The sequence below is a fragment of the Neopelma chrysocephalum genome, unplaced genomic scaffold (genome assembly GCF_003984885.1).
Source record: "Neopelma chrysocephalum unplaced genomic scaffold, ASM398488v2 Primary Assembly neopelma1_25, whole genome shotgun sequence".
Taxonomy (NCBI): Eukaryota; Metazoa; Chordata; class Aves; order Passeriformes; family Pipridae; genus Neopelma; species Neopelma chrysocephalum.
The window spans coordinates 8,068,907-8,094,892 of record NW_020897694.1 but is presented as its reverse complement, the minus strand read 5'-3'; the positions used below and the strand labels follow the sequence as shown (position 1 = coordinate 8,094,892).

The following is a 25,986-nucleotide window of genomic DNA, read 5'->3' as shown; positions in this document are numbered from 1 at the left end:
GGTTTTAAATTAAGATCTAAGTCCCAGTAAGGAATAGCTAGTGAAATTCTCAGGCATCTCATTTTCTTGGCATAAAACCAAAGGTTCCCACATATCAACATGGAAGAATCCCCCCAGAAAAGAGAAGGCACTATGGAAGGTGAGAACAAAAGGGATATAGGACAGACTTTCATTATTTGCTCCTTCTGATTTACTACTTAGTAAATTAACCTGAGACACTTCTAAGCTTGAATATTCTTTTTTTTGCTAGTAGCAAAGAAACTTTTTCCTCTATTCCACTTGAGCCCAGGTAGATTATTTAGAGAATGTCACTTCAGCAGATGCAGTGATGCAACACTGCAGCTTTATTACTGGAATTTATCAGGGGGATAAGAGCAGCACAGCATCAGTTGACTTTTGAAATTCTTTTTTCCTGTAAGGATAGTCTCTGGCTTTCTTAGATGTCTAGTGGACCATCTGCCACCTAGAAGATGGGTGCTACTGCAGTAGTTAGACTTGTCTCAGGGGCAGTGAAAGTCAAATACAAAACTGCCAACAAAACTTGATTCTAGTGTGTTGCTTTAGACTTTTTTCCCCCTTCTGCCAAGGGTCTCAGTTTTTTCTTATTTTATTGTCTCCTCCCCCCCACTTTCTTTATCCTTTGGAGAGTTAAATAGTTCCACTTCTGAGTCTCATCTGCCTTGCATATAAATATTCTTATTTAGAGCTGAGAACTCTTGCTCAAGCTGTTAAAATTATACTCTTTAAATGTTCATTAAACTTCTGGTTGTAAGAACTTAATCTGTTCTTTCAGAGCCTACTTTAAACTTTATTCTCTGGTACGTGCTCGACTCTTGCCCTGACTTTAAACCTTCTTATTTTATGAATACTTTCTTCTCTTTTCCCCATCTGCTATTTGCATACTGATTATATGAAATCACATTAGAACATATTGCCTGTGGAGTCTTTGCTTGTTTAAGAAGGTATTTGTTCAACAGGCTAAAGGGGGAAATGCTTTTTGTACTATGAAAAAGAAACAACCAAAATACCATGTAAAATACACCTGCTTCTTCAGACTTCGATTAGAGTAAAGTTGTTTACTCTAATGCAGCATTTTTCCCTTTATAGAAAGAGTCTTCACGAGGAAGACATAGAGAAAAGGAGGATATCAAAATTACAAAGGAGCGAACACCAGAAAGTGAAGAGGAAAATGGGGATTGGGAAACAAATAGAGAAGGTAAGTATAATGAAACTAACTACTGACGCTTCAAAGAATTATGAGATTACTGTGCTGTATGTAAAGTGCTTAAAAATTTGGTTTCTAATACTTTCATGCAGCAGTCATAATTATTAATTTAAATTTTTTTGGAGGTGAGCAAAGAAGTTATCTGAGTTGGAGTGCTACAATACTTAAACCACCTTAGTTTAAAAACACGTTTGTATTTTTTTCATTTTGCTATTTTGACTCCTCAGACAAAAAAAAAAAATTGGGTTCTCCATGGCTGAATCTTTCACATTTAGATCACTAGTTGAATCCAGGTTGCATCCAAAGTAATTTTGAAACTGATCAGTCTGATGGGAGAGCGTAACTCCTTTGAATTCAGAAGTCAGCAGGTTTTTTTGCATAATTTGTAGTGGTGTGAACTGTCTCATTAACAAGGGCTCCATTAGAATAACAACAGTTGAAGGTAGCAATTGAACTATTTATATTCTGAAAACACTTGAAAAATGCTGAGGGTCTTGCATTACCTTGTGTGGTCACTTTTGTATGGGTTGGTGGGGTTTTGGTTTTTTTTTTTAATACTTACAAGGTGATTTCATGGTCCTTGTTGATAATACTCGTCCCTTTACTGTGTCAGCAGTTTTCTTCTTTCCTAAGTTTCACTTGAGTCCAAGTTCACCTCGCAGTGAAGTTACAGCAGCTTCTAATAAATTGTGGTGTTGCTGTAGTTTTGTGTCAGTGTTTCACAAATAGTTACAGTATTGCAAGAAAAGATGGCAGTTCTGCTCCCTTCTGAGGTAATTGAGATATAATGAATGTATTTGCAAAAAAGTATACTGCAAGTTGTAGGATGGAGTTCCCTGTAAATTTCATGAACTAGGTAGCTTTTCAATACTCTGTGCTATAAGTGTTGCAGATAGTTTTACTGTGTCTTGAGCACAATACAACAATGGAAGAGTAGCCATAATAAATGTTCATTCCTTTGTAAATTTTTTTTTGCATGATTTAATAAAAATTCATTTATGATATGTTTCCATGGAAAGTCAAAAAAGTTTGGAACATAAAAACAACAAGTTCTGTATAAACATATAGTATGAGTGTCTTAAGTCTTAAACACTGAGACTTTCAGCTTGAGAATTAAGCTTTTTTTCAAAGTAGTGATCAATCACTGGTATATGGATGAAGTAGAATTACTGTCTGTTAAGTTCTAGTGAGTGCTATATAAGAAGACAGGTGGACTAGGAAAGAACCTGTGCTGTTAGGAACTGCACCTTTCTCTAAACTGTTCCCATTCATTCATGACACATGAAGGGAATTTATAGGCTTAGTTTAGTTACTGCAAAACCTTTTGTATAGTTCCTATGTGTAGGAAAGGAGTGAAAGCTAATAACTTTTTAATGAAGTAATTTTTTTGACACATTTTCCCTGAGTGGTTTTTGAGCATTAGACTTAAATAGCCATAACCAAAACAAGAAATGTCAACAGAGTGAGTAAGCTCAATTTTCAGTAATATTTCGGTTGCAAGGTTGAAAGCATATGATATTAACCAGCCACAACTTAATGAAAAAATGAGATTTTTTTGAGGTTTTTTTGATGTGAAAACTAAACAGTGATGATGTTTTAAAACCAGATACAAACTTCTTCAGTGTATATTTATCTGATGAAAGAGTTCATACAGACCTTATTTTAAAATCAAAGTGTGATATAATTAAATGTGTATCAATTGATTTGAAGATACTGTATTAAATAAAACCCTCTAGTATCATGCATCAATATTTATATCTCTTTCATGTAAGATTTCCCAGTTAAGTAGTGTTCTACATATTTTTTGTCTTTGTGAAGATACACCATTTTAGGTTTTTTTGTAATTTAAATATAAATAAGTGGTTTACTATGTTTGCCTTGCTACCAGCCTCATAATGGACGAACATCCATGAAAGAAGTTGGAGTGGTCTTTTTAATGAAGTTAAAGAGTTTAACTGCAGATTGTATGGAACTAACTCAAGTTATTTCAGGTTTACACACATAATTGGAGAAGAGGTGTGACTTTACTCCATTGATCCACTTGTGCAGTGCTTAAAAGTCATGGAAATATTTATACTTGGCATCCAGTATACTAAATATTTTTATTTATTTCAAATGAAATTGCTAATCTGTTCACTTTTTTTTTTAATAAAGACTCTGATAATGGAGATGTTAATTATGATTATGATCATGAGCTGTCTTTGGAAATGAAGCGCCAAAAGATTCAGAGAGAACTCATGAAATTGGAACAAGAAAACATGGAGAAACGAGAGGAAATAGTAATTAAAAAAGAGGTTTGTATTATGTTAATGTGAAATAAAAAGGACAAGTCATCAGCCACTTCATAGACTTCTAACTGTTTCCTGGAAGACTTAAGCTTCCTGGGCTACAAATGCACTGTTGTGTTATGTGATAATAAATAACTGGCACCTATGTAATTAGTAGGTGACTTAGGTATTAGTAGTGAGTATCTAGTCAATCATCCAGCACAATGACCATGTCTTCTCCTTTGTGAAGTCAGCTGTTAAAAATACATAGGATTTAATGCATTTTAATAATACAAAACTAGTAAGACCTTAAACAGAGAAGAAATGTAAAAGAAAACACAAGGCATTTGCCAGTCTCCTTTTCCAGCATACCTTGTAGTAACAGAGTAAAGTAGACCGAGAGAGACAAAGCTGCAAGTGTTAGAAACCCTAAAATTTTGGGAAAGATTAAAAAAATTCTCTAAGGGTGTCTTTCTTTTTCAGGCAAATTTGAGTGTTTCTTGTAAGCATACTGATTTTAAACGTTTAATTACGTTTGTAATGTATTGCAGAGTGCATCACCTCTTCCTCCACACTTTATCTGTTGTCTTTCTTTTATGGAGTTTTTTGCAAACAGTGTGGTAAGTTTATTTGAGGTAGAGGTGTACATGGTTAAGATCTCAGATATAGACTGTTACTGTATTTATATATTTGACACATATATCGGCATACAGTTACACTTTGGAGCATCAATATCTTATTGGTTAATTATGTTCTTTTCCTCAAGATTTCTCCAGAGGTGGTTAGATCTAAATTATCACCATCACCACGAAAGTCTAGCAAATCTCCAAAACGAAGATCCAGTCCCAAATCATCCTCTTCAACTAGTAAGAAAGAGAAGAAAGCATCTACTGTATCTTCACCACTTTTGGATCAGCAGAGGTCAGTATGTAGATGCATCTTGCAAGAGAGTGAGAACAGAGAACCACACTAATAATTATTACAAGGATTTTCATAATCAGTGTGTTTTCCGTTTTCCTTGCTTTCAGTGGCCTTGATTATATAACTTTAGAGGAAGGTCTCTTAATTTTGTGTTGTGAATCATCTTATGCAGAAAACTGTTACATGGATGTTGTTGTCAGTTGGTTAATTTCTTGTTTTACAAGCAGATTTTTTTCTTTTTGAATGTCCAGAGTCTCTGGGAGGTGAGGGAGGTGATGAATATAAACCATTAAAAAGTGGGAAGCACTTTCATTTGAAATGCTGCAGCCTCTCTAGACTGAAATGAAGTGTTTAAAATTTGAGCAACTGCACATTCTGTTGGTATTGCATATTACTGTTCAAGAATAATGTTTGACTTCCAAGGCAGGGAATTTCTCAGAATTCAGGAGGGGATAAGAAGTGATGGGTGTGTGGGAGAGGGAAAAATTAAGGATAAGATATGTAAAATCCACAGGATTTCAACTGAGTGCTGTGCTGCCAAAATCAGTCTCTAAAACCTGTTTTTAAGTTCTTGCTTAGGAAGGCCACAGTACCTTTCGGATCATTGATTGCAGCTTTTATATAGGAAAGAAATTACTGAAGCAGTATAACCAGACATGTCTGCATTTGCTAAGCAAAAATTCCCTTTAAAATAGGGACAAAACAATTTTATTTCTGCTACAGGAATGTAATAGCATGTGTTGGTATGGTACTGACGTTCAGTATGCAATGAGACCTAGTTGATAGGGTTTATCTTAGGGGTAGATTTTATGAAAAATATACACTATTTCATATTGTGAGATGCATATTCAAAAATATTTGGATGCTTTATCCTGTGTTGACATTAAATTGAACAAAAAATTACTTGAACAACACGTATTATGTGGTTGGGGTATTGCATTGCAGAAATGGGAGACTAAACAGACAAGGTAGTCTACTGAGTTTTTGTTCTCTAATGTGTGCAGTTCATGTAAGGGTATTTTGTCTTTGAAAACTGGTTCTGTCTGAATGGGAGCAATTCAGCAATTCCTATTTTTGTTCACTTGCTTCAGAAGTAAGGACTATAAATGGAAGAGGTCAATGTAAATTTTTACCATCACTATTCACTCTGCAGTCAAGTACAGCTATTGAACACTGCTTGCTAATGGAATTGGTGAATCCTATCCAAAAGCTTCAAGGCCTTTTATGTTATAACTTTCCTGCCAACATCTGAGAAATCATTGTTTGAAATAGTTGTCAGTTCTTTATTTTTTAACTCCCCCACTCTGTTAATTTATCTCTAGGAGTTCTAAGAGTAACCAAAGTAAAAAGAAAGGTCCTCGTACCCCTAGTCCTCCTCCTCCAGTACAAGAGGAAACTCCCCTAGGGAAAAAACACAAAGAAAAACATAAAGCAAAAGAACGTTCAGAAGAAAAGGCAAGGGAGGTGAAAGAGAGAGGGCGTGACTTCGAAAGGCACAAGGAGAAAAAAGAGAAGCAGAGGTAAGTTACGTTGCATTATTAGCTTTTAATGTAACGCAAACCTTGCTTTTAAAGCTATCTTTTACAGAACACTGAATAATACGGGAGTTATACCTGTTTTACCAACAACATTTTAGTACTCTTTAAGTGTTTTAAGTGCATTATGTAGATGAATTGATAGACTATAACTAGCAGCTGGCTGGATTTTGATTACATAACATAGTAAGTTTGTAAAATGCCCTTTTGAAAGATTCATTACTTCTCAGGAAGTTGGACCTTCACCAGTGGAGTAGGTCATTTGCCAAAATCTTTATCAAAGTCATCCACGTGTCTGATTGCCTACTTTTCTGAAATCTTAGAGGACTATTATCTTTATAAATTGGCAGTGGTATGTTTAAACTCTCCCTAATCTTCAGTAGGTTAAAGCATTCCTGAAGTAGTCTAAGACTACTGGGATTTTAGAATAGTGCAAATATACATATTTATATATTAACAAAAATAGTGGACTGCTATGACTATTCCTATAATTTTCTGAAGCATAAGCATCCATTTAAGGTGAAAAATAAATAATCTGCATTTTTAAGTCTTGTGTTTTCTTGATGAAAATAGGGTACATGTTTGTAAGTCTTACTTTGTAACTGACATAGCAAAGACTAAGGAGTGGATGAACAGTGAATTTTGTATTTTTAATTGATTAAATAAATTATACCATATTTACTTTAAAGTATATTATTTCCCTCATGCTTGCACACTCCATTACTGGAAGAAAGTTGCTAGCAGCAGAAAAGAACATTCTAGGATTGAGACAGTGCTTGGCTTGTCACTGTACTATAATCAGGTATTGCTGTGGTGACTACAGCCTTTTGTTTCAGTATTGGATTTTTGCCTTTTTTTTTTCCCTAGATAATAAAAATGAAGTAGTAATGTCAAATCTGCCTGAAGTACAGTGAGTGAAATACTTGAAGGTTCTGATAGATTGCTTTCATTCACTTGCAGCTGGGATTAGCCTTTAAAAATGCGAGTGAGGTTGAGGCTTCTCAAAGTTCCGATATTACAGAAATTTCTAAATAAGGTAGCAATATATTTCTCCATTGATGGAAGTTCTGTTTCACTGTCATGTGAAATATTAGGTAAAATTACAAGAAGATATTTTTGGGTTTACCATATTCTAGTTTTATATTTCACAGTCCAGCATAGCAAGAAATTTAGTGCATATTTTGCATTCTTGAGTTTTACTAGCTTAAGTTAACTTCATATGTGAAATTATAGATGGAACAAATGATTCTATGACATAGTTCTTGATACCATAGTCACGGATTCTGTCTTGGAGGTGTTTGCAGTTTCTCAGAAATGTACTGATGCCATATTACACATTTTAAACAAGCTGCTGTTTATGTTTCCCAGGGATCCCTCTGAAAGCTCCCGTAGACAGAAGCGTTCTCCTAGTCCTGCAGATCATTCTGGCAGTAATTCTTCCCCTTCCAGGGAGTATTCACCACCTGCTGCAAGGCGAAGGCAAACCTCCCGAGCTCCAGCCAAGTCAACCACTCACAAACATAACTTCTCGCCCTCTCGCAGGTGGGAGGTCAATTGCATGGATTTTATTTCCCTTCGTACTAGTTTGGAGACTTCCTCTGTTGGTTTGACTACTTGTTTATATGTGTTTGTTGTGAATATGTTTGTGCCTCAAACACTTGAACTCTGAGACTAGGTTTTTTTTGCCAAGTTACTACACTGAGGGTACCTGTCATGTCAAGAACACAAGTCATGGTGCGGGCTTCTATTTATCAGTTCCTCTCAAATGTTTTGTCTTCAGGTAAAATCTCAGAAGTCTGATATGAGACAGAGTCCACCTGTGATTCTTTAGGAACTTTTTTTTCCCTGCACCGTCCCCCTGGCTCTTCATATCTTTCTTGAGAAGCAGGCACAACTGGCTAAACAGTACAATATGAAGCTTCTTGCAGGAAACTTTAAGGAAGATATCATGCTGCTAGTTCTAGAGACTTCAGAAAAAATTATTTACCACCCAATAAAAAGAATGGAGCAGGCTCCTTATTTTGGTCTGAAGGAGTGTTAGCTTAGGTTTAGAATGGCAATGCTAAATACTACTATAGTCCTATGTTTGAATAATAGAAAGGGAGACGTTCTTGCTTTCTGCACTTCTGTTGAAGGGTGGGGGGGAAGCTCCAGATGTCCTATATATCTGCATGCAGATAAGCAAAATAAAACCCATCCGTTCAGCAATCCTAAAGAGTTGTAAGCAAGCTCTTTTGCTGCTGTGGTGACTCAATTCAGCTGGAACAACAGTGAGTTGTTTTAAGCTAGATGTCACTGATGGACATTTTCTATAATTGGATTCTTTATAGGGAAGACAGTAGAGCAGCCCATTCCCCCTGCAACTGGCAGTAGTAGAGAGTCTGAAAAATACCTCTTCAGTACTCTTTGCTCTCTTTTTTTGCTAACTCCAGGGTCTAACTGACTTACTCCACTGTCCTGTTTTCATCTGGGATAGAGTTAATTTTCATCCTGGTAGCTGCTTACAGTGCTGTGTTTGGATTTAGCATGAGAATAATAAACACACCAATGTTTTATTTGTTGCTAAGTAGTGCTCACTCTTCAGTTCCCCGTGCCCTGCCAGTGAGCAGATGCACAAAACGCTGGTGGGGATCATGGCCAAGACAGCTGACCTGAACTGGCCAAAAAGATATTCCTTACCATAGACTGTTATGGTCAGTGTATGAACTGGAGGGAGTTGGTCAGGAGCTGCCAATCATTGCTCAGGGATGGACTGGGCATCAGTTATGGTGGGCAAATGTATTGTGCATCACATTTTCTCTTGGATTTTGTTCTTCTCTCTCTTTTTGTTATCTCCCCAGTAGCAGTAAAATTGCTATTATTGTTATCGTCATTATTATGTTTTACTTTATTTCAATTTTTAAACTGTTCTTATCTCAACCCACAGGTTTTTTCAATTTTTTTCCGATTTTCCTCCCCATCCTACTGGGGATGGGAGTGGATGTGAGTGAGCAGCTATGTGGTGCTTAGTTGCCAGCTGTGGTTAAACCATGACATCCAGTATTTTGCTCATCGTTGCCTGCTTCTATCAAGTGTTGTGCAAGGGAGCGTTAAACAGGGAAGATAATGGGCCTTCCACTAGAAGCGGGAAAGGATATTTTAAATGTTTTGTCTTCTTACCATTGAAAGCCTTCCATGCAAGCCAATTTTGGTAACCTCATGTTTCAAAATAATGGTTTCATGGGGAAAAGTAAATGTAGTCTTAGGGTAAAGACAGTAAGTCATGATAGTCTGCTGGATTCTGTCAGTTATGACTGACCCTGACAAAATTTTACTTTGATTGCTTTGGAAAATTTTGTTTGACTTCTCTAAACTGACAAGTCTGAAGTGCTTCAACAATCGAGTCAAGGTGCTTTCTTTAGTGAACATATCTGGTTTTGTCATGGAATCTGTGTTGTCTTTTACATAAAAAGCACATCCTTACAGACTTGAGTTCCTACCTTAGTTTACCACTGATTTCACTTGGTATTCTGTTCCCAAGGCTTTGCTCCTTGGATCTGGATGTTTATTTGAAGTCACCAAACTGTACAGGACATTCAAACACAGGGACTTAAAATTAAGCGGAATTTTTGGAGATGTGTTGTCCATGTGTGGCTTTTCGAACTCCTGCTCTTCTCTTTTTGGTCTCTGGAGTTTTGTGAAGTGGAAGGGAGTTGGGAGTTAAGGGCAATGCATATTTTATGAGAAAAAGATACTTGCAAGTTACTTTGATGCTGATACGGGGAAAAAAACCCAGTACTGAGCCCAAAGACTAGAAGTGTGTGTTTGTCCACGTTAGACTGTGCATGGGATAACATATTATGAGGAAATTGTTTGCCGTTGTGTAAATGATATTTAATTAAGTGATGGGATTTTGAAGATCAGAGACATTCCGTGTACATTTTATTCTATCAGATACGAGTTTTCCCTGTTCGAGTAAACATTCATGTTTGCTAAAATTTTAAGTAGCTGTGTGTATGGTTTTTCTGGATCCAAGTCTGAATTGGTTAAAGACTGATGCATATAATAAAAGATGTTAAAAGTGTGTAAGAAGGAGACTACTGTTGCTTTCGAAAAAAATTCAGTGCTGTTGTAAACAAAAATTCCTCTTAGTAACACTGTAAAAGTTATTTGCCTGATTTTACCATGACCTCCAAAAAGCATTTTATATTGAAGAAAACAGCGGTTCTTGGTTTGGGGATGGGGAGGAAAATAATGGTTTTTTTTCTGACTCCTCCCCTCTCTTCCCCAGGAAAGCATTCTGGTAGCTATGTAATATAATTTTGATTGGACAAATTGTTCTTGAATATTAAATAATAATCATTTAAAGATAAGCATATTTTGGAAGTGTATCCATGGCAACCTAGAGGGAAAACTGGTTTGATGTTTTGTAGAAACATCAGAGGGTAGAGAATAGGCAAATTATTTTAATTGCTTTTTTGTATGGTATGTTAAGAACCTATCAAGTCAAATTATTACACTCATGCCTGTTCTAACTCTTTCTTGCAGATCTGCTTCCCCGTCAGGTCAGCATCATTCTCCCATATCCTCCAGACATCATTCCTCTTCATCACAGTCAGGTTCCTCTGTTCAAAGACATTCTCCTTCCCCACACCGCAAAAGAACTCCTTCTCCATCCTATCAAAGGACAACTTCCCCACCTGGAAGGCGATCATCTTCTCCCTATCCCCCACATTCTTCCTCCCCACCTCAGAGGAAGCGAAGTCCTTCAAGACACCGATCTCCTGGAAGAGAAAAGGGAAGACATGATTGCGATCGGACTTCACAGTCTCACGATAGGCGCCATGAAAGGCGGGATGGTATGAATAAAAAACGGCACTTCAGAATAATTTTTATTTGTTGGCAAATTGTATTTTGAAATTTGATTTTCAAATTGCAGCATTACCTGCACCCATCCCAATATCTAGGGGTGAAGAAAATACCAGCTGTATTTACTCTTCCTATGCTGTTGGTGCTGTTTTCAGGGACACTGCATAGGATATTCCTGATAGGACTGCTTATGTAGGCTCGACTGATTGTAAAGATACTGTAGGTATATATCTAGGTCGTTCTTATGTAATGCGGTGGTGGTGTCAGTTTGGTAAGTAGTTTTTTCTCAGCAGGATACTCATAAGTACCTATTACTCTTTTCTGTGAGGTGCCCAAATCCAGTCCTCACTGATTGCTCTGTCTGTTGTCATTTTAATTGACATTAAATGAGGTGCGTGCAAAGAAAAACAGTCATTCCCTCGGGAAATCTGTAGAACTGGTGGAGCAATATGTGATGAGCAAACATGCTGTTTCTCTCAGGAGACACATTACAAAGAGTACATATGTCAGCTTTATTTTAGACTGGCTCTAAACTTATCTTGCTGTAGTAGTAGTATTATAAATAGGTAATTACAAAAAACCAAACAAACTTCAGCAGGGCATTGAGGCCTTGCAGGTGGTCTAAATATAGCACAAATTTTCTGGAAGCATGTGTAGAAAATGAGAGGAACCTATGATTGGAAAAGTAATGATCCTACCTTAAAGTTATTGAAATGTGCTTACTCTTTAGTATGTTTGAATTTTTTTTAATTATACTTACTGTCTTTTGAACAGTCAGATATTTGTAGAGATTTGTATTCACAGTAAGATCTTTAAAGCTTACTGAATGTGTAGATAGATTTCCAACACGATCTTTTCTGATTTACATATTAATTTTGATTCACTGTGTGTGATAAGTATTTTTTACTATATTATTTTAGTGTTGTGTGCAAAATTTTTGCTTGCTCTGATCAAGCTAGGTGTATTACATTATTTTAAACATTTTACAGAAACTAGAGGGAAAAGAGAAAAAGAAAGAGAAACAAGAGATGACCGTGATTATGACCAAGAGCAGAGTACCTCCAGGGATCATAGAGATGACAGAGAGTCTCGTGATGGAAGAGATCGGAGGGACACAAGAGACAACAGAGATCGGAGGGAGCCAAGGGAATCCAGAGATACTCGAGACTCCAGAGATACGAGGGATTATAGCAGAGATACCAAAGACAGTCGTGATCAGAGAGACTCACGCTCCACACGGGATTCCCATGACTACAGAGACAGAGAGAGTCGTGATGCCCATAAAAAGGATGACCAGTATCAAGAGGACTTGCGCAGCTATGGAAGATCCCATGGCAGAGAGGAGAGCTCTCGTGCTGAGGCAAGGAATGATTCCAGAAGTGAGTCCAGAAATGAGAGCAGAAGTGATAGAACTGGCAGAAGTCGAGGCAGAGGGCCAGAATTATCTGACAAAGGTATTGTATAATTTAAAAAATTCGCGTGTCCCTATCATTAGAGATTGAATATTTGCATTCATACTGCCTTTTTAATATTTGCTATGGAAGCCAGGTAGTTCAAGCTTTTAAAATTATGTTCAGTTCTATTGCTGTTAAATTAAAAGTACTGTTGAAATTATAGCACTTCTGTGTTCTCCATTCATTAAAGTGGCATAACATGGATTTTCTGCCATGCCATTTTAAAACAAACCCTAACCCTTACGCCACTCTAATGTTTCTGCAACCCTGGGTTTTCCCCTGGGTAGTGAGGTTTTTGTCTTCTTTCAAAAGCAACCACATGTCTTAATACCTGAAAACCATCTTTCACACGCACCCACCTCTCTCCGCCACACCCCTCTGTCCCTTCTTTATTGATTCCCCGAAAAATGGGATTTTAATCTTTGGCAATATTTTTACAAGTCTGATGCACTTTAAAAAATATTTTCACTTACCACCTTTTAATCATTCTGTAATACATTTTGCTTTTTAAGGCTTATTGTGACATTTTCATTAGGGAGATGACATGCAATTTTTACAGGAAAAGGGATCTCTGCTTTCTCTGATTATTCTTGCTGTGCTTTCTGCAAGCTTACATCTTAGTCAGAATAAATGTGAACTGGTTTTTGGACTGTTATATTTCTAGTCAGGAGACCTTGTACTATGACCAGGGGCTGGTGATTTAGAAAGTCTTGATTTTGCAATTTGAAAATAAGAACTTTACTATTAAAACATGAAATTTGAGTTCTTGGTTAAGTAGAATTTGACGCTACAATCCCTGTCCATGAACTGCTAATTCAAGTTTATTAGATATTATTGCTTTGGTTGGTATAAATATCAGTGGATTTCCTTAATGTGGAAGCTCATGTTTTATGTTGCTACATCTCTATTAGGAAGTCGAGGGACTAGAGGATCCCAGGTCGATGGTCACAGCAGTAGTGGAAACTATCATGACAGCTGGGAATCAAGGAGTAGCTATGCTGATCGGGATCGTTATGACAGTCGAGATCAAACAAGGGATTCCTCCTTTGAAAGAAGACATAGTGAAAGGGATAGGCGTGACAACAGAGAAAGAGGTATTCTGATATACATTTTTACACGTACATGTGTAGTCAAATGTATATGTATACATGTGTATGTTTCTCTCTCCCTCCTTTTTCCTTTCTTGTTCTTTCTCCACATCACTGATTCATAAATAACTCATTTGACAGCACACACCGACACTAGTCCTATTTTTGATATAAGTTAACTTCTGTAGTAAGATCCTCCATTGACAATGTGTGCATGAATACTGTGTCCTTTCTCCCGATGGCTGGATTTTTCATCCAAGTAGTCTTTAAACAAACTATACTTCTTGAAGGGATTTCATTGCTTTGAATGGGTTATGTTTCCCTTTGGGGGGAAAAATGTAGAGAGCTTGAATTGAAAATTTATTGTCTTCTTCCTTAAAAATTTAGACCACTTCTGTAATAGTAAATCCTTCACAGAGTTGCAATTCAAGACACAGTTTCTATAATTAGACCACAGTTCTAACATTCGTCATTCTGAAAAATATTGAGATAGATTTTGGTTGGTACTTAGTTCTCTGATATGTAAGGAATCTTTTAGTGTGATTTTGAAATGCAAGCTTGCAAAGTTGAGCTGTTGAAACTAGGGCAAATATGTAAGTGTTCCTAACAACCACTGAAACAGCACTTCAAAAAGTGAAGTCATGTAAGAAGTGCTGACTATGCACATCTAATTGTCTAATACACTTGCAATATTTGATTCATATAAGACTTTCATATAGATGTTTTGTCAACAAAACTGACATAACAAATAGGAGTTACAGGACTTCTTTTATAAAATCTAATACTTAGTATGCACAGTAAATCATATTACAGTGTTATAGGCACCATTAAAAGAATGTGAAACCTGTTCAACAAACCGACTGCATGGATTGGTGATTTCCCTTTTTGAAAAAGAAGTGTTATATCCACAGCAGAAATGTCACTCAAGTTGGCTTTTAATTTTACCTGGTAACAGGGGAGCACTACATCATTGTTAATTCACTCAGAGATGAAAATTGATTACACTGATGGAAATGCACTTTTTATTGATTTAGTCCTGTCCAGACTCCTCCTACTCCTGCCTGGTGGACATTGTCTCAATTTACTGCAAAGTGCACTCTCAGCCTCAGAGTAATGGACCGAAAAATACCCCTGTCTGTTCATGCCATTTTTTACTCTTTCGTAAAGTGCTCTTAATATATATTGTAGGAAAATAGTTTTATTAATTTGTTGTGGCTCAAATACTACTAACATGAGGATAGAAATTACTATGAAGTGGGCAAAACTTATAGAAAAAACTCAAAAAATATCCAAAATGTAATTAATAATATGTAGGTAAGTCTGTGGAGAGTAAGTACAATTAGATAAATCAGATTGCACTGTCCTTCTGGATCAGTAATTTTCTACATCTGTTTAGTTTTCCCTCTGACTCTAAACTACTGTTTGAAAAATGAAAAACTGAGATTCTAAAACTGTTAAGACTGTGCAGTGAATACGTATGAAAAATTTTAGCCATTCTGCTTCCCGTATCTCATCCTTGCTTCTCTCTTTCTTGTGGGTTTGGTTGTGTATTTCTGTGCAGGGACCTCCTTCGGTGATGAGATGGGCCATTATTTCTTATTTTGCAGAAGCTTTTACTATGTATTATAAATAGTCTGAGTACTTGTAAAACGCATGACTCCTGATAAGTTTAGGAAGTCAGATTTTTGTGCAGAAGTCTTAACATTTCGTATATATGTCATTCACAGCTTTTCGAGGTCTTATACCAGATTTGTAATCACTGAGTAATGCAATGGTAATAGCTAGGCTTTTAAACATATATGTATATTCTGAAGCCATCCAGAAAAATCTGGTAGAAAATAAATTCTTTTTTTGGTAACTTTCAGAGGAAAGCTCATTCCTTAAATATCGAAAAATCTTTCAAAATTAGTTCTGCTTTTTGTCTTCTTTCATCCCCAAAGGGAATTCTCAAGTTTCTGCAGGGAGTTTATGCAAACCAATATCTAGATTGCCAAAACAAAGGCTCTTGTGTTTTTATTAGTGTAGTGGAAGCAATGTGTATACCTTTAACACTTGGTAATCCAACCTGCTTCTCTTGCCAGACCAGAGGGCAAGCTCGCCGGTGCGACATCAAGGACGAAGTGATGATCTCGAGCGGGATGAAAGAAGAGAAGAGCGAAGGGTGGATAGGTCTGATGATAGGAGAGATGAAAGGGCCCGGGAGAGAGAGCGAGAAAGGGAGAGGGATCGAGAAAGGGAAAGAGAAAGAGACCGAGAAAGAGAAAGGGAGAAAGAAAGAGAGTTGGAACGAGATCGTGCTCGGGAACGGGAGAGGGAGAGAGAGCGGGACAAAGACAGGGATCGCGAGCGGGACCGAGACAGGGACCATGACAGGGAAAGGGAACGAGAGAGGGAGAGGGAGAAGGAGCGAGAGCGTGAGGAACGCGAAAGGGAGCGAGAACGAGAAAGAGATCGGGAGCGAGAACGCGAAAGGGAGAGAGGCCGAGACAGAGATAAAGAAAGAGACCGCCAAAGAGATTGGGATGACAAGGAAAAAGGAAGGGAAGACCGCAGGGATAAGAGAGAAGATATCCGAGAAGAAAGAAGCTCAAGAGATGTCCATGAGGAAAGAAAATCCAAGTGAGTGGATCTAAGCGTTACTTCAGTCAAAGGAGAAAAAAAAGGACAGTCTTTTACTGTTGAATTCTTTAAGTTAGTAAACAGGAGAGGATCATAAGGAAGAAAACATCCTGTTTATGCAGAGGCCTGGTCTGGAGCTGTGTCTCCCCTGCATCTGTGTGGCACATACTGGTGGCCCCCAAATCAGTACTATGCTGGTGAAGTTAATCTGATGGTTTGTTAGTGCTGAATCATGGAGCTACTCAGGAGCTAACAATGGTGTCAGACGATGTCATTTTCCCTTCCAAGTCTGCTTGCATGGTCTTGTCTCTAGTAATGCTTGCATTCTTGGAAACATAATAGAAGACTGTGGTACCTTTTGAAGCCTGAAAGTCAAATAGCAGCTAACTAGGTCAGGGTTTGTGACTTTATTCATTGAATAGTGCATTACCCTTTGCACTACTGTATTTTCAATACCAGAAGGCTACCAGTGAAGACCTGAACAATATCCCAGGTTCATGTGTGGTGCTTCCTTTAAGTGTGTAGCACTGATTTGCTTTTTGCTTTTTTTTGATTTAGTACAATAAAATTCTTATTGTTCCATCAGTAATGAGCAAAACAGTGTTGCCCTTGTGATTGCTTTGCTTGGAAATAAGTAGTAGCTTTTGTGTGAGGGAATTGTGGATTCCTATAAATAATCTAATATGGGTTCTCCCTCATTCCACAGGGGGATGAAGTAAGCAAGCACCTGGGTGGGGACTTAGTTTCCAGCTGGGGTCAGCTTGCTGCAAGGATCATTGCCACAGGAAAAATTGACCTTTATAGTCTTTTGTAACTTTTTGGCAAAAAGGTAGTTGCCTTAAATCTTTGAATTTTGGTTTAAGGTGTCTTACACTATGCTCAAAAAACTGATCATGCTTTCAATTTTGGAATAACAGCTTAAAAAACTACAAAACTTCCTGGCATCTTTAAATGTATTGTCTTCTCTATGAGGTCCTTAGACTTCAGGGATTCTATTGATGATAAATTCAAAGATTCCTGAAGAACTTTGATGGTACATATGTATTCTGCAGGAAGCGTCACAGAAACGAAAGCAGTCCAAGTCCTCGTCAGTCACCCAAACGTCGCCGTGACCACTCTCCTGATAGTGATGCTTACAACAGTGGAGATGATAAAAGTAAGTGGGCGTGGGCTGTCTCTGCAGCTGGATCCAGCTTACCCTGTGTCTATGGAAAATAACTTGCAGTCTGAAATAGAAAAACATGGGAAAAGTTTTTGTAAGTGTCCCCCGTATTTTTATGAGCACTGCCATTTGTCTGAATCCTTGTTTGTCTTTTATTTTGTCACTATGTGTTGTGTCTGTCAGGTGATACTGTCTTCCACATCTGCTGTTTAAGATGCATGTTTACCAAAATGGAAATAGCCTGTTACTGCTGCAGCAGTAGAAAAAATTTAAGAAATCCAACTGAAGTAATGGATTATATGTTTTAATTGACACTTTATTTGACATGCAGAAGATACCAAATGCTCACACGTTCTCCTTCCTAAACAATAGAAGTACATTCTTTTTCACATTTTGTAGATGAAAAGCACAGACTGCTGAGCCAGGTTGTGCGGCCACAGGAATCCCGGTCACTGAGCCCCTCTCATGTTACAGAAGAGCGGCAGAGTCGCTGGAAAGAAGAAGAGCGAAAATCGGACAGAAAGGAAAGTTCCCGGCGTTACGAAGAACCGGAGTTTAAAGAGAGGGTTTCTTCAGCAGATAAGCAAAGAGAGCAACCAGATGCTTCAGAAGGCTCCCGGTCCAGGGTTCAGGACAATCTTGGACACCGTCCCTCTGAAGAAAGAGATGCTTCTGATAGAATGCATGATGACAGCAAGAAGAAGTCTAAGGTACAGAAAAAGGCCACAAAGAAGAAGAAAGATGATGACAGTGGGGTGGAAAGGTACGCTAATGAATCAACAACTGAGGACAGCCAGGTCTTTTCACCCAAGAAAGGTCAAAAAAGGAAAAATGTAGAGAAAAAGCGGAAGAGATCCAAGGGTGATTCTGAAGTTTCTGATGAAGAAATTGTTCCTCACCATAAAAAGAAAAAAGGCCCAAGAACCCCTCCTGTAACTAAAGATGAATTGGTTGAAGCACCACCTGAGAAAGCTGTGGCAGAAGTCCCCACGAAAAGAGAAGATACAACATTTAGTGACTGGTCAGATGAAGATGTTCCTGAACGTGGTGATATTGTTGTTCCAGAAAGAAGCACTGATGATTCCCATAGAAAAAGTCACAGGACGAGGGGAGAAAAGGTGGAAGCCCCTCATGTTACTATAGAGGATGGACCACACCGTAAACCTGTGGATCAGAAGCGCAGCAGCAGCCTAGGTAGCAATCGGAGCCATGCCTCCAGCAGACTTAGATCCCCTTCCAATGAGTCAGCACATCGCAGTGGAGATGACCAGACTGGGCGGAAGAGGATACTGCACAGTAGCTCTAGAGACAGGGATAGGGACAGGGACAGAGAGAAGAAAAGCTTAGAAATCACTGAACGGAAGTCCAGAATTGATCAGTTGAAACGAGGGGAACCCAGTCGCAGCACATCTTCAGGTAATAAGATACATTTTAGTGAGACTGACTATCATTCTGTGTACAAATCCCAAATCATTCTTGCGTGGCTCTAATTAACGTGACAGAAGAGGGAGGTGCCATTCACTGTAAAACTGAATAAATTAAGAGTCCTGCAAGTGTTACCACACTTGAGAAGCTGATCCTCAGCGGGCAGGATTACCATTTTGTTTATATCAAAACATTGACTCGGATTCAGTTCATTCTGTCTGGGGAATAAAATAATTTGTAGGACAAAAAACCTCATGGAAAGAGAAAATGCTTGTGCTAACAGAACACTGAGGTAGTTTTATCCTCTAAATTGTGTGCTTAAATTCATTATTAGCATTACTTTTTATATGGAAATTCCTGAAATTATGCAAAATTAGGTAAATCTCTCATGGTTCTTGTTAGGCATACTTCCAATGCACATGGAAATCATCTTTGTTCCAAATCAAAATAATGACAGTTGACTTGTTTTATTTGTGCACTTCATGTATAAAAAAAATAGGTAAAATATTTTAAAATTTAAACAGCATCACTAGGGAAATATCTTCCTCCTAAAGGTTTTCTACTCTCTGTTCTCCTCATGGTTACATGCCTGAAATTATTTTTCTGCTTCATCATTTGCTAACTAAGGCATTCTTAGCTTTTAGAAAACATGTTTTGAAAAATATGAACTTTGAGATGATTCTTTTTTTTTTCCTTGCCTAAATTTCTGAGTTAAGATTGTGTACCTTCAGTTTGGCTTCTGTCATAGTAGGAAGTAGCCACTGCAATTCTTTTTTGGAACTGGGAGAAGTTACCTCATGTTTAAGTGATTCTAAATCTATAGGCAATCTGAAAGCATTATTTGTTTGAAGATGATGCTTTTGAGAAATATACTTTCATACTTGAATATTTAAAATGCTTTGATCTAGTAAAATGGTATTACATTTATGTGTCATAGTCATGCTTATATTTAAAATATTTTATCCAGATCGTCAAGATTCAAGAAGCCACAGTTCAAGAAGAAGTTCTCCTGAATCAGATCGTCAGGTCCATTCCAGGTCTGGGTCTTTTGATAGCAGGGAAAGGCTTCAGGACCGAGATCGACATGACCATGATCGAGAACGAGAGAGAGACAGGAGAGAGGGAAGACAGAGAGACTGGGACCGAGATGTTGACAAAGACTGGCCAAGGAGCCGGGAACGAGAGAGACTCAGAGAGCGAGAGAGGGATCGGGAGAAAAGACGGGAGCTGGAGAGAGAAAGAGACAGACAACTACCTGATACTGCTGAAAGAGAGAGAGAGAGAACTCTTGACATCTCCTCTCAAAAGGAATCAACAAAGCATAGTGAAACAAAACTGGACAGAGATCATGAAAAGGAGTTTGATGGAGTTTGTCGGGATTCAGCAGCTTCAGAGAAGGAAAAAACAGACAAGGATTTAGGACCTTTACAAGGTTTTGAGGATGGAAATGAGGCCGAAAAGGTAGAGAGTTTAGAAGGTGAGATATTCTGGGAAAGAACCTGGGCTGACAAAGATTTCATTCTTTCTCTGTTAGCGTGCTGAACTGAGCTATGTTAGAATAATTTTCTACTCAGTGTCTTGTTGGCTCCAGCTTCTCTACTGTGGAAGCAGACACAATAAGAGAAATCTGATGAACATCTTCCATAGTGTTAATTGTTGTTAGTGTTGTCTGTTAATTTCTAAAGAAGTCTTGAGGAAAAGAAGCATAAGTTATCTAAGATATAATTTCAGCAAGGTGTAATGTTTCTGAATAGGCAGTTTACTAAAGGATAACATGAACATTTGATTGCCTGGTTATGTCATTGTAAGATCTATTTCTTATTTTGGAAGTGATAGGTAATGAGTGAAGGGAAAAAAAAAAAGACTTGGAACTGTTCTTTGGGGCTTTTTTCTGCAGAACCCTATTATCATAGAAATGGTTGTCTGATTAGTAGGTGAAACATATGTATGGCATGGCACAACAGTCCAAAAATAGCTTTCCTGAGGTAAATGTGCCTTCAATTTGCTGGCCCTACTGATCCTGGGGAAGATGAGCTTAGGATTGACAAATAAAGTAAGTAACAGGCAAACAATTGACAGACTTTAAGAGTTTGTCACATGGATTAAAAGCTGGAGCTTTGCATGGATAGGGAGTTGGGAAGTACTTCTAACCCATATCAACAACAAGAAAGAAATGAGTCTAAACCCAGAGTATCTGGTATATGGTATGGTTATGCTCACTGTGTTTGCATTCTTAATAAGAATTATCTGTAGTGTTAATGGTTAATTTGGGCAGTTAAATGCTGTCTCAAGAGGATGATGAGAAATATTTGTTACTTGTGTCCCCTTTACACTTACTCACAAAGTGGTCATGAGGGTTGACCAGTACAATAGAGAAAATTCTGTTTATGGAGATTATCTGTGAAGAGGAAGCACTTGACAAAGATCGTATTTAGAGTGAGCCTCGAAAGATCTGCTCTGTCTGCTCTGACTTGCTATAATAGACAGATCAACTATTTTTAAGCTAGAGGAAAGGAGTGGTACATGAATAAATCTGAGAGTACAGTGTGGTAGCTTCAGAAAAGAGATAATGAAAGGCTATTCTTAGATACATTATCTGTTTCCAAGAGGGCACCTGTAACTAAACAGGCTGTGGATGTTAAATGTGTTCTTAGGTTCAGCCTTTCAGCAGACTTCTGAGTATTTTAGTGTGTATTCCTTTGTCTGTTTTCCAAAGATTATGTTCTAAATTCTCTGAAAATTATCATCTGTAGGAAGTTATGGTATATTTGGGATTTTTTTTTTTTTTTTAGAAAAATGTCTCTTGTAAAATATGAGATGGCATTGTATTTTATTAAAGCATGCTATATATAGCATGTTTATGATTTGCTAAGGTTTAGTGCATTTCATTGTCTTTCATTAGTTTGTAACTCCTGTTTACGTCGCTCCTTTTAGCTGAGTAGTGTGTTGAGTGTTTAATGCAGAATTATTATGAAAGTATATCTCCACAAAAGAGTGGTAAAGGTAATGATGGGATTATAGTCCAGAAATTATCAAACTTTGACTCAAAGTTAAAATTTTTATGTATTTTACAATTATGAATTATTATTTTTAATTGCTTAATACACTAAATTTTTTAATGGGTCCAAACAGGTAGTACTGGTGAGCTAGTGTATCTGGTAGATCAGTGTGGATGCAGAAGGTGGATCATACAGGCAGTGAATATTTCAAATTGTAAGACACAAAATGACATCTAGTGCAGAACACCTTACTTTCCTTTCTAAAAAGGAAAAACTTGTTGGAAAACTAAATACAATTTCCAAGTCTGATAATGTTAAGAAGGTATCTGGTATTTACTTGGGTGAATTACTGTAGTATATATTCTAACAAAATGCGTCAGGATATAATAAAATTATTGTAATGTTTTGAAGGAGTGGGCTTAAATAATGAGTGAGATGCTATATGCTTCCTCCAAACCATTGCCAGGTGGTCTGAGTAGTTAATTTATGCTCTGCTAACATGTACTTTATTTGCTTTTTCCATGCTGATTTTTAGGTTAGTTGAGGTGATTTTATTTTTTTCTTCTCCCTCTGTGGGTTTTATGAAGGCAAGCCAAAAAAAATGAGGGGGGAACTTAAAATGGAAGCAGGTTCCCTTCTGGCTAAGGGAGCTGGAAGATATTAGAATAGTCATCCACAGGGGAGGATCCTCGTAATTTCTGTCCAGTTTGTGTGGCACAACTCATTGTCAGTACCATGGTGCAGAACCATAGGAAAGCCTGAGTTTAGAACAATAGGATTTTTGAATGCTTGAGTCAGATCTTTCAGTCTTGGAGGTGACAGAATGCCTTCAGATGTTCCTTTCGTGAAACGCAAAATACAGTGTTTGAGTGTCTTGTGTTCACAAGTCTTAAGGAACATTTCCACATACAGCACTGGTATCTGTAATATGCATATACTGTCTGGATGGATGGGAGGGTAACAACAACTAGAGGAAGTTGACATGGCTTAAAAGCTCTTTTTGTGACTGCCACAAAGAGTCTAAAAACTCTGTGCATGATTGTTTCATTCAGGATATCTGTTACCTTTTTGTAGTTTGGAGTTTTGTTACTTTTCCTTGAGCCTTGGGACTGAATCCTGAATTTAGATTAATGTGCAAAAGCACCTGAAAGACTTTGTGGCACTAACTTAGATTTGTATTATAAATTACGTGTCAGATACCAGATAATCAACGTTTCTTGTGAATATGGCCATCTGTGTGCAGTTTGACTAGTACTGCACCAAAAAAAATGACTGATGTACGTAAAATTCAAACTGCCACATTGCGTATGGGAGACATAACTTCTGTGAGTTAATACCTGGTTTTATGTTGAATATACTTGTCCCTAAAAGCTAACAGTTTAGTTTACTAAACCTTTTTGACTTCAAGCAGCTTAAAGTGTGTTTAGAAAACAAATATGATTGCTTTAAAGTGACAGTATGTATCTGTCTCTGTAGGAGGAGAGGATGAAACAAAGACTAATGATGTACAGTCACTGGGTTCTGGTGCTGGAGAATATGAGCCAATCAGTGATGATGAACTGGATGAAATTCTGGCAGGTGATGCTGAAAAGCGTGAGGATCAACAGGAGGATGAGAAGATGCCTGGTAAAAGTATATCAACGCCCCTTTATGATTATTTGAATATAAAGTATAGATCAGTTTGCATACAATGCTGTTGTGGTGTTGACAGTATTTCTGAATTAGAAGTGCAGTTTATGATCAGATTCTATCTGTGCTTCCCAAATTCTATCTGTGTTCTCCAAATGCATTGGGAAGCATGGGATCTTCTAATTGTCCTAAGTTCAGTTGGGTAATCTGGGCTGTATGATCAGTGTTTGTATTTTCTATGATAAATGTACTAGAGAAACACAATTGTATGGTTATTCAATAAATAGTATATCTTTCTTTTGAAAAAAAAAATCCAGCATCCAGAGTTGAAATAGTAACTAGTTTTTTAAGCATTTAATTTCAGTCTGTTTTAGCATGTTTAGTTGTACTGTAACTTTTGTGAATGTGTCAGTGATATGTCCAAATCTGCAGGCTAAGCAGGGTCTGAGCAGCCTTTCACAAAGGGATTACAGTAAAAATTAAGCAGATGTTAGTGGTAGTTTGTTTGGTTTGGTTTTTTTAATCCACGAAGCTTTATATTTTTATGCTCCTTTTTTCCACCTGTCTGAGTGAGTTTTGGCATTTTTACCTTCAGAGTCCAAGAGAACTAAAACAATGTTCGTCCAATATATATATTTGTTTTAGGAGGCAGTGATGTACACAGCATATGAAATTAATCAAATGTGATAACTTATTCTCTGTCAATGTCTTTGCAGATCCAGTGGATGTTATAGATGTAGATTGGTCCAGTCTTATGCCAAAGCAGCCAAAAGAACCACGTGAGCCTGGAGCTGCTCTCTTAAAATTTACACCAGGTGCTGTTATGTTGAGAGTTGGCATTTCCAAGCGATTGGCAGGACCAGAGCTCTTCACCAAAATAAAAGAGACTTGCCAGAGAGTGTTAGAAAAACCTAAAGGTAATTTCTGCAGGGATTAAACTATCTTTTGTGCTTAGTGAAAAAGTCCTAATGAAATGTGCATTAGTTCATTATTTTAGGTTTCAGAGACTATACAAAGTGTATAATGAGTATTGTGTGAAAATTGCGGGATGTAATGCAGCAGCATGTCAGTCAAATTAGTGTTTTCATTCCAACAGTGATGAGGAGGTCTAGACTAATAACCAAAACAAAAAAATTTTATTTTAGCGGAATATTCTTTTTGTGAGACCATTCATGCTTTCCTAGCTCCAAGTGTATCAGTAGTGTTTTAGAGAGCTAAATATCTTTTTCAGTGAACTAATAGTAATGTTGCAAAAAAGAGATAAGATTTCTCATTTTCTCTTAAGGTCTACTGCCTGTCATCTTATTTTTATTCTGAGGATCCTCTCTAGAATTCATAGATGGGGTTTTGGGGTCAGAATGAAGACACTAAGTGAAATTTTTATATTATACCTCTGCTAGAAGTGGGAAGTTCAATACACAGGTTTGGAATTTGGACAAAGTGTGTCATAAGACATGCATAATAGATGGGATGGGCATGAACTGTATCAGTGCTGTTTACTGCAATGCTGTAGTGTAAGCAGGGCTTTTGCGTGAGAAAGAATATTGATTTTTCTCTTTGCATCACAGGAAACAGTTGAGCTGCTTGCAACAAATTGCATGGTAGAATGGTTGTTTTAGGGCTATGAAATATTTGCTTTCTCTAAGATCTCTGTGCAAATTATTGCATGATTTAAATGTTAGAAAATTATGGCTTATAAATAATAGTATCTGTGGAGCTCATGTTCTTTTGGGTTTTCTTACTTAATATATTCTAGTTCTTAATTTGAAACAATACTTTTCAATTCTTTACATTATTCTTCATGCAGTTGTCTTGTTAACCTCACAATCTCAGATAAGTGGGAAAAAAAACCCCTAATTCAAAACTTCTCCTAGTCCTGCTAATCTCCATCAATGTCACTGCTTGTTTGAGCCATTTGAGTTGTATAGCTATTAATCCTGGGCTGTTACTACTGCTCCTACTTTTTTTTCTCTCAAGTCAATAAATATTGAGTCTTCCTGAGGATACAAACTGATATAATAAAGGTATAACTATGTCTCCCTGTAAGCTTTAATGTTGCTATATAATTGAATGCTTTTTACCAGGGATTCCTTGCACTGCACTGCAGAATCACTGTACTTGGCTGTTTAAAATGATACCCGAAATAATCTCAGCCATCCTTGCATGCTTCCCTAGAAATAAACAAAGTCCTTAGTGATAATAGGAGGCTCTCCAGCACTGCCTCTGGACTGTCCTAAGTGTATTCAAATTCAGCAGAACTTTGTTCTGGAGAGGAAGGGGGATTTGAAGTGCCTCTGTTGATGCCCCTTTGATATGTGCAGTGTCTCGTGCATTGAAGTTGCTACACATGGAACTGCCAGCAGGCTTTCAATGTATGCACTTCCTCTGTAACCTGCCAGGTGAATGTTCTTTGTGTAGTGATTGCACAGCCACAGCACATGTATTCTAAAGAAAGGCACAAATGTGATGCCCTAAAAAGTGAATTAATTCAAGCTAGATATGTTCAGCGTGTGTTACAGTGAAAACATAGCATTTTCACTTTGGACTTCTTCATGGTGGTATAATTTGTTTCCCTGTCTTATTCCTGAGTTTGCTGTTCCCATCTTTGTTCTTGTTGAGGATGAAAAGTTTGTGGTAATACTCTGAAATGCAGAAAGAAAGGAAATGATAGGTTGTTTAGGGGTGGGGGTTTTTAATTATTTTTTCTTTGGAAACAAAAATCTGTAGCACATGATGGAACTGAGATTTGTAGCTGACTTGTCCTCTATCTATTATATGCAATTGTTTCCTCTAAGGATATAGACAGGCTTACTT

At 37.4% G+C, this 25,986-nt stretch overlaps 1 protein-coding gene across 3 annotated transcripts in view; it reads left to right on the top strand.

The window, feature by feature from the left end:
- Positions 1-25,986, top strand: part of ZC3H13 (zinc finger CCCH-type containing 13) — a 46,078-nt gene that overhangs the window by 17,634 nt on the left and 2,458 nt on the right. For 2 of the 3 annotated variants that reach the window (XM_027674343.1, XM_027674342.1), the window contains 14 exons: positions 1,108-1,216; positions 3,380-3,519; positions 4,259-4,413; positions 5,736-5,933; positions 7,317-7,490; positions 10,476-10,786; positions 11,786-12,250; positions 13,162-13,344; positions 15,420-15,957; positions 17,010-17,113; positions 17,519-18,535; positions 19,512-20,021; positions 23,020-23,175; positions 23,889-24,089. In XM_027674343.1, the coding sequence (XP_027530144.1) occupies positions 1,108-1,216; positions 3,380-3,519; positions 4,259-4,413; positions 5,736-5,933; positions 7,317-7,490; positions 10,476-10,786; positions 11,786-12,250; positions 13,162-13,344; positions 15,420-15,957; positions 17,010-17,113; positions 17,519-18,535; positions 19,512-20,021; positions 23,020-23,175; positions 23,889-24,089 (4,261 nt within the window). The remainder of the gene's footprint in view (positions 1-1,107; positions 1,217-3,379; positions 3,520-4,258; positions 4,414-5,735; positions 5,934-7,316; positions 7,491-10,475; positions 10,787-11,785; positions 12,251-13,161; positions 13,345-15,419; positions 15,958-17,009; positions 17,114-17,518; positions 18,536-19,511; positions 20,022-23,019; positions 23,176-23,888; positions 24,090-25,986) is intronic. The other variant, XM_027674344.1, reaches the window with a different exon arrangement.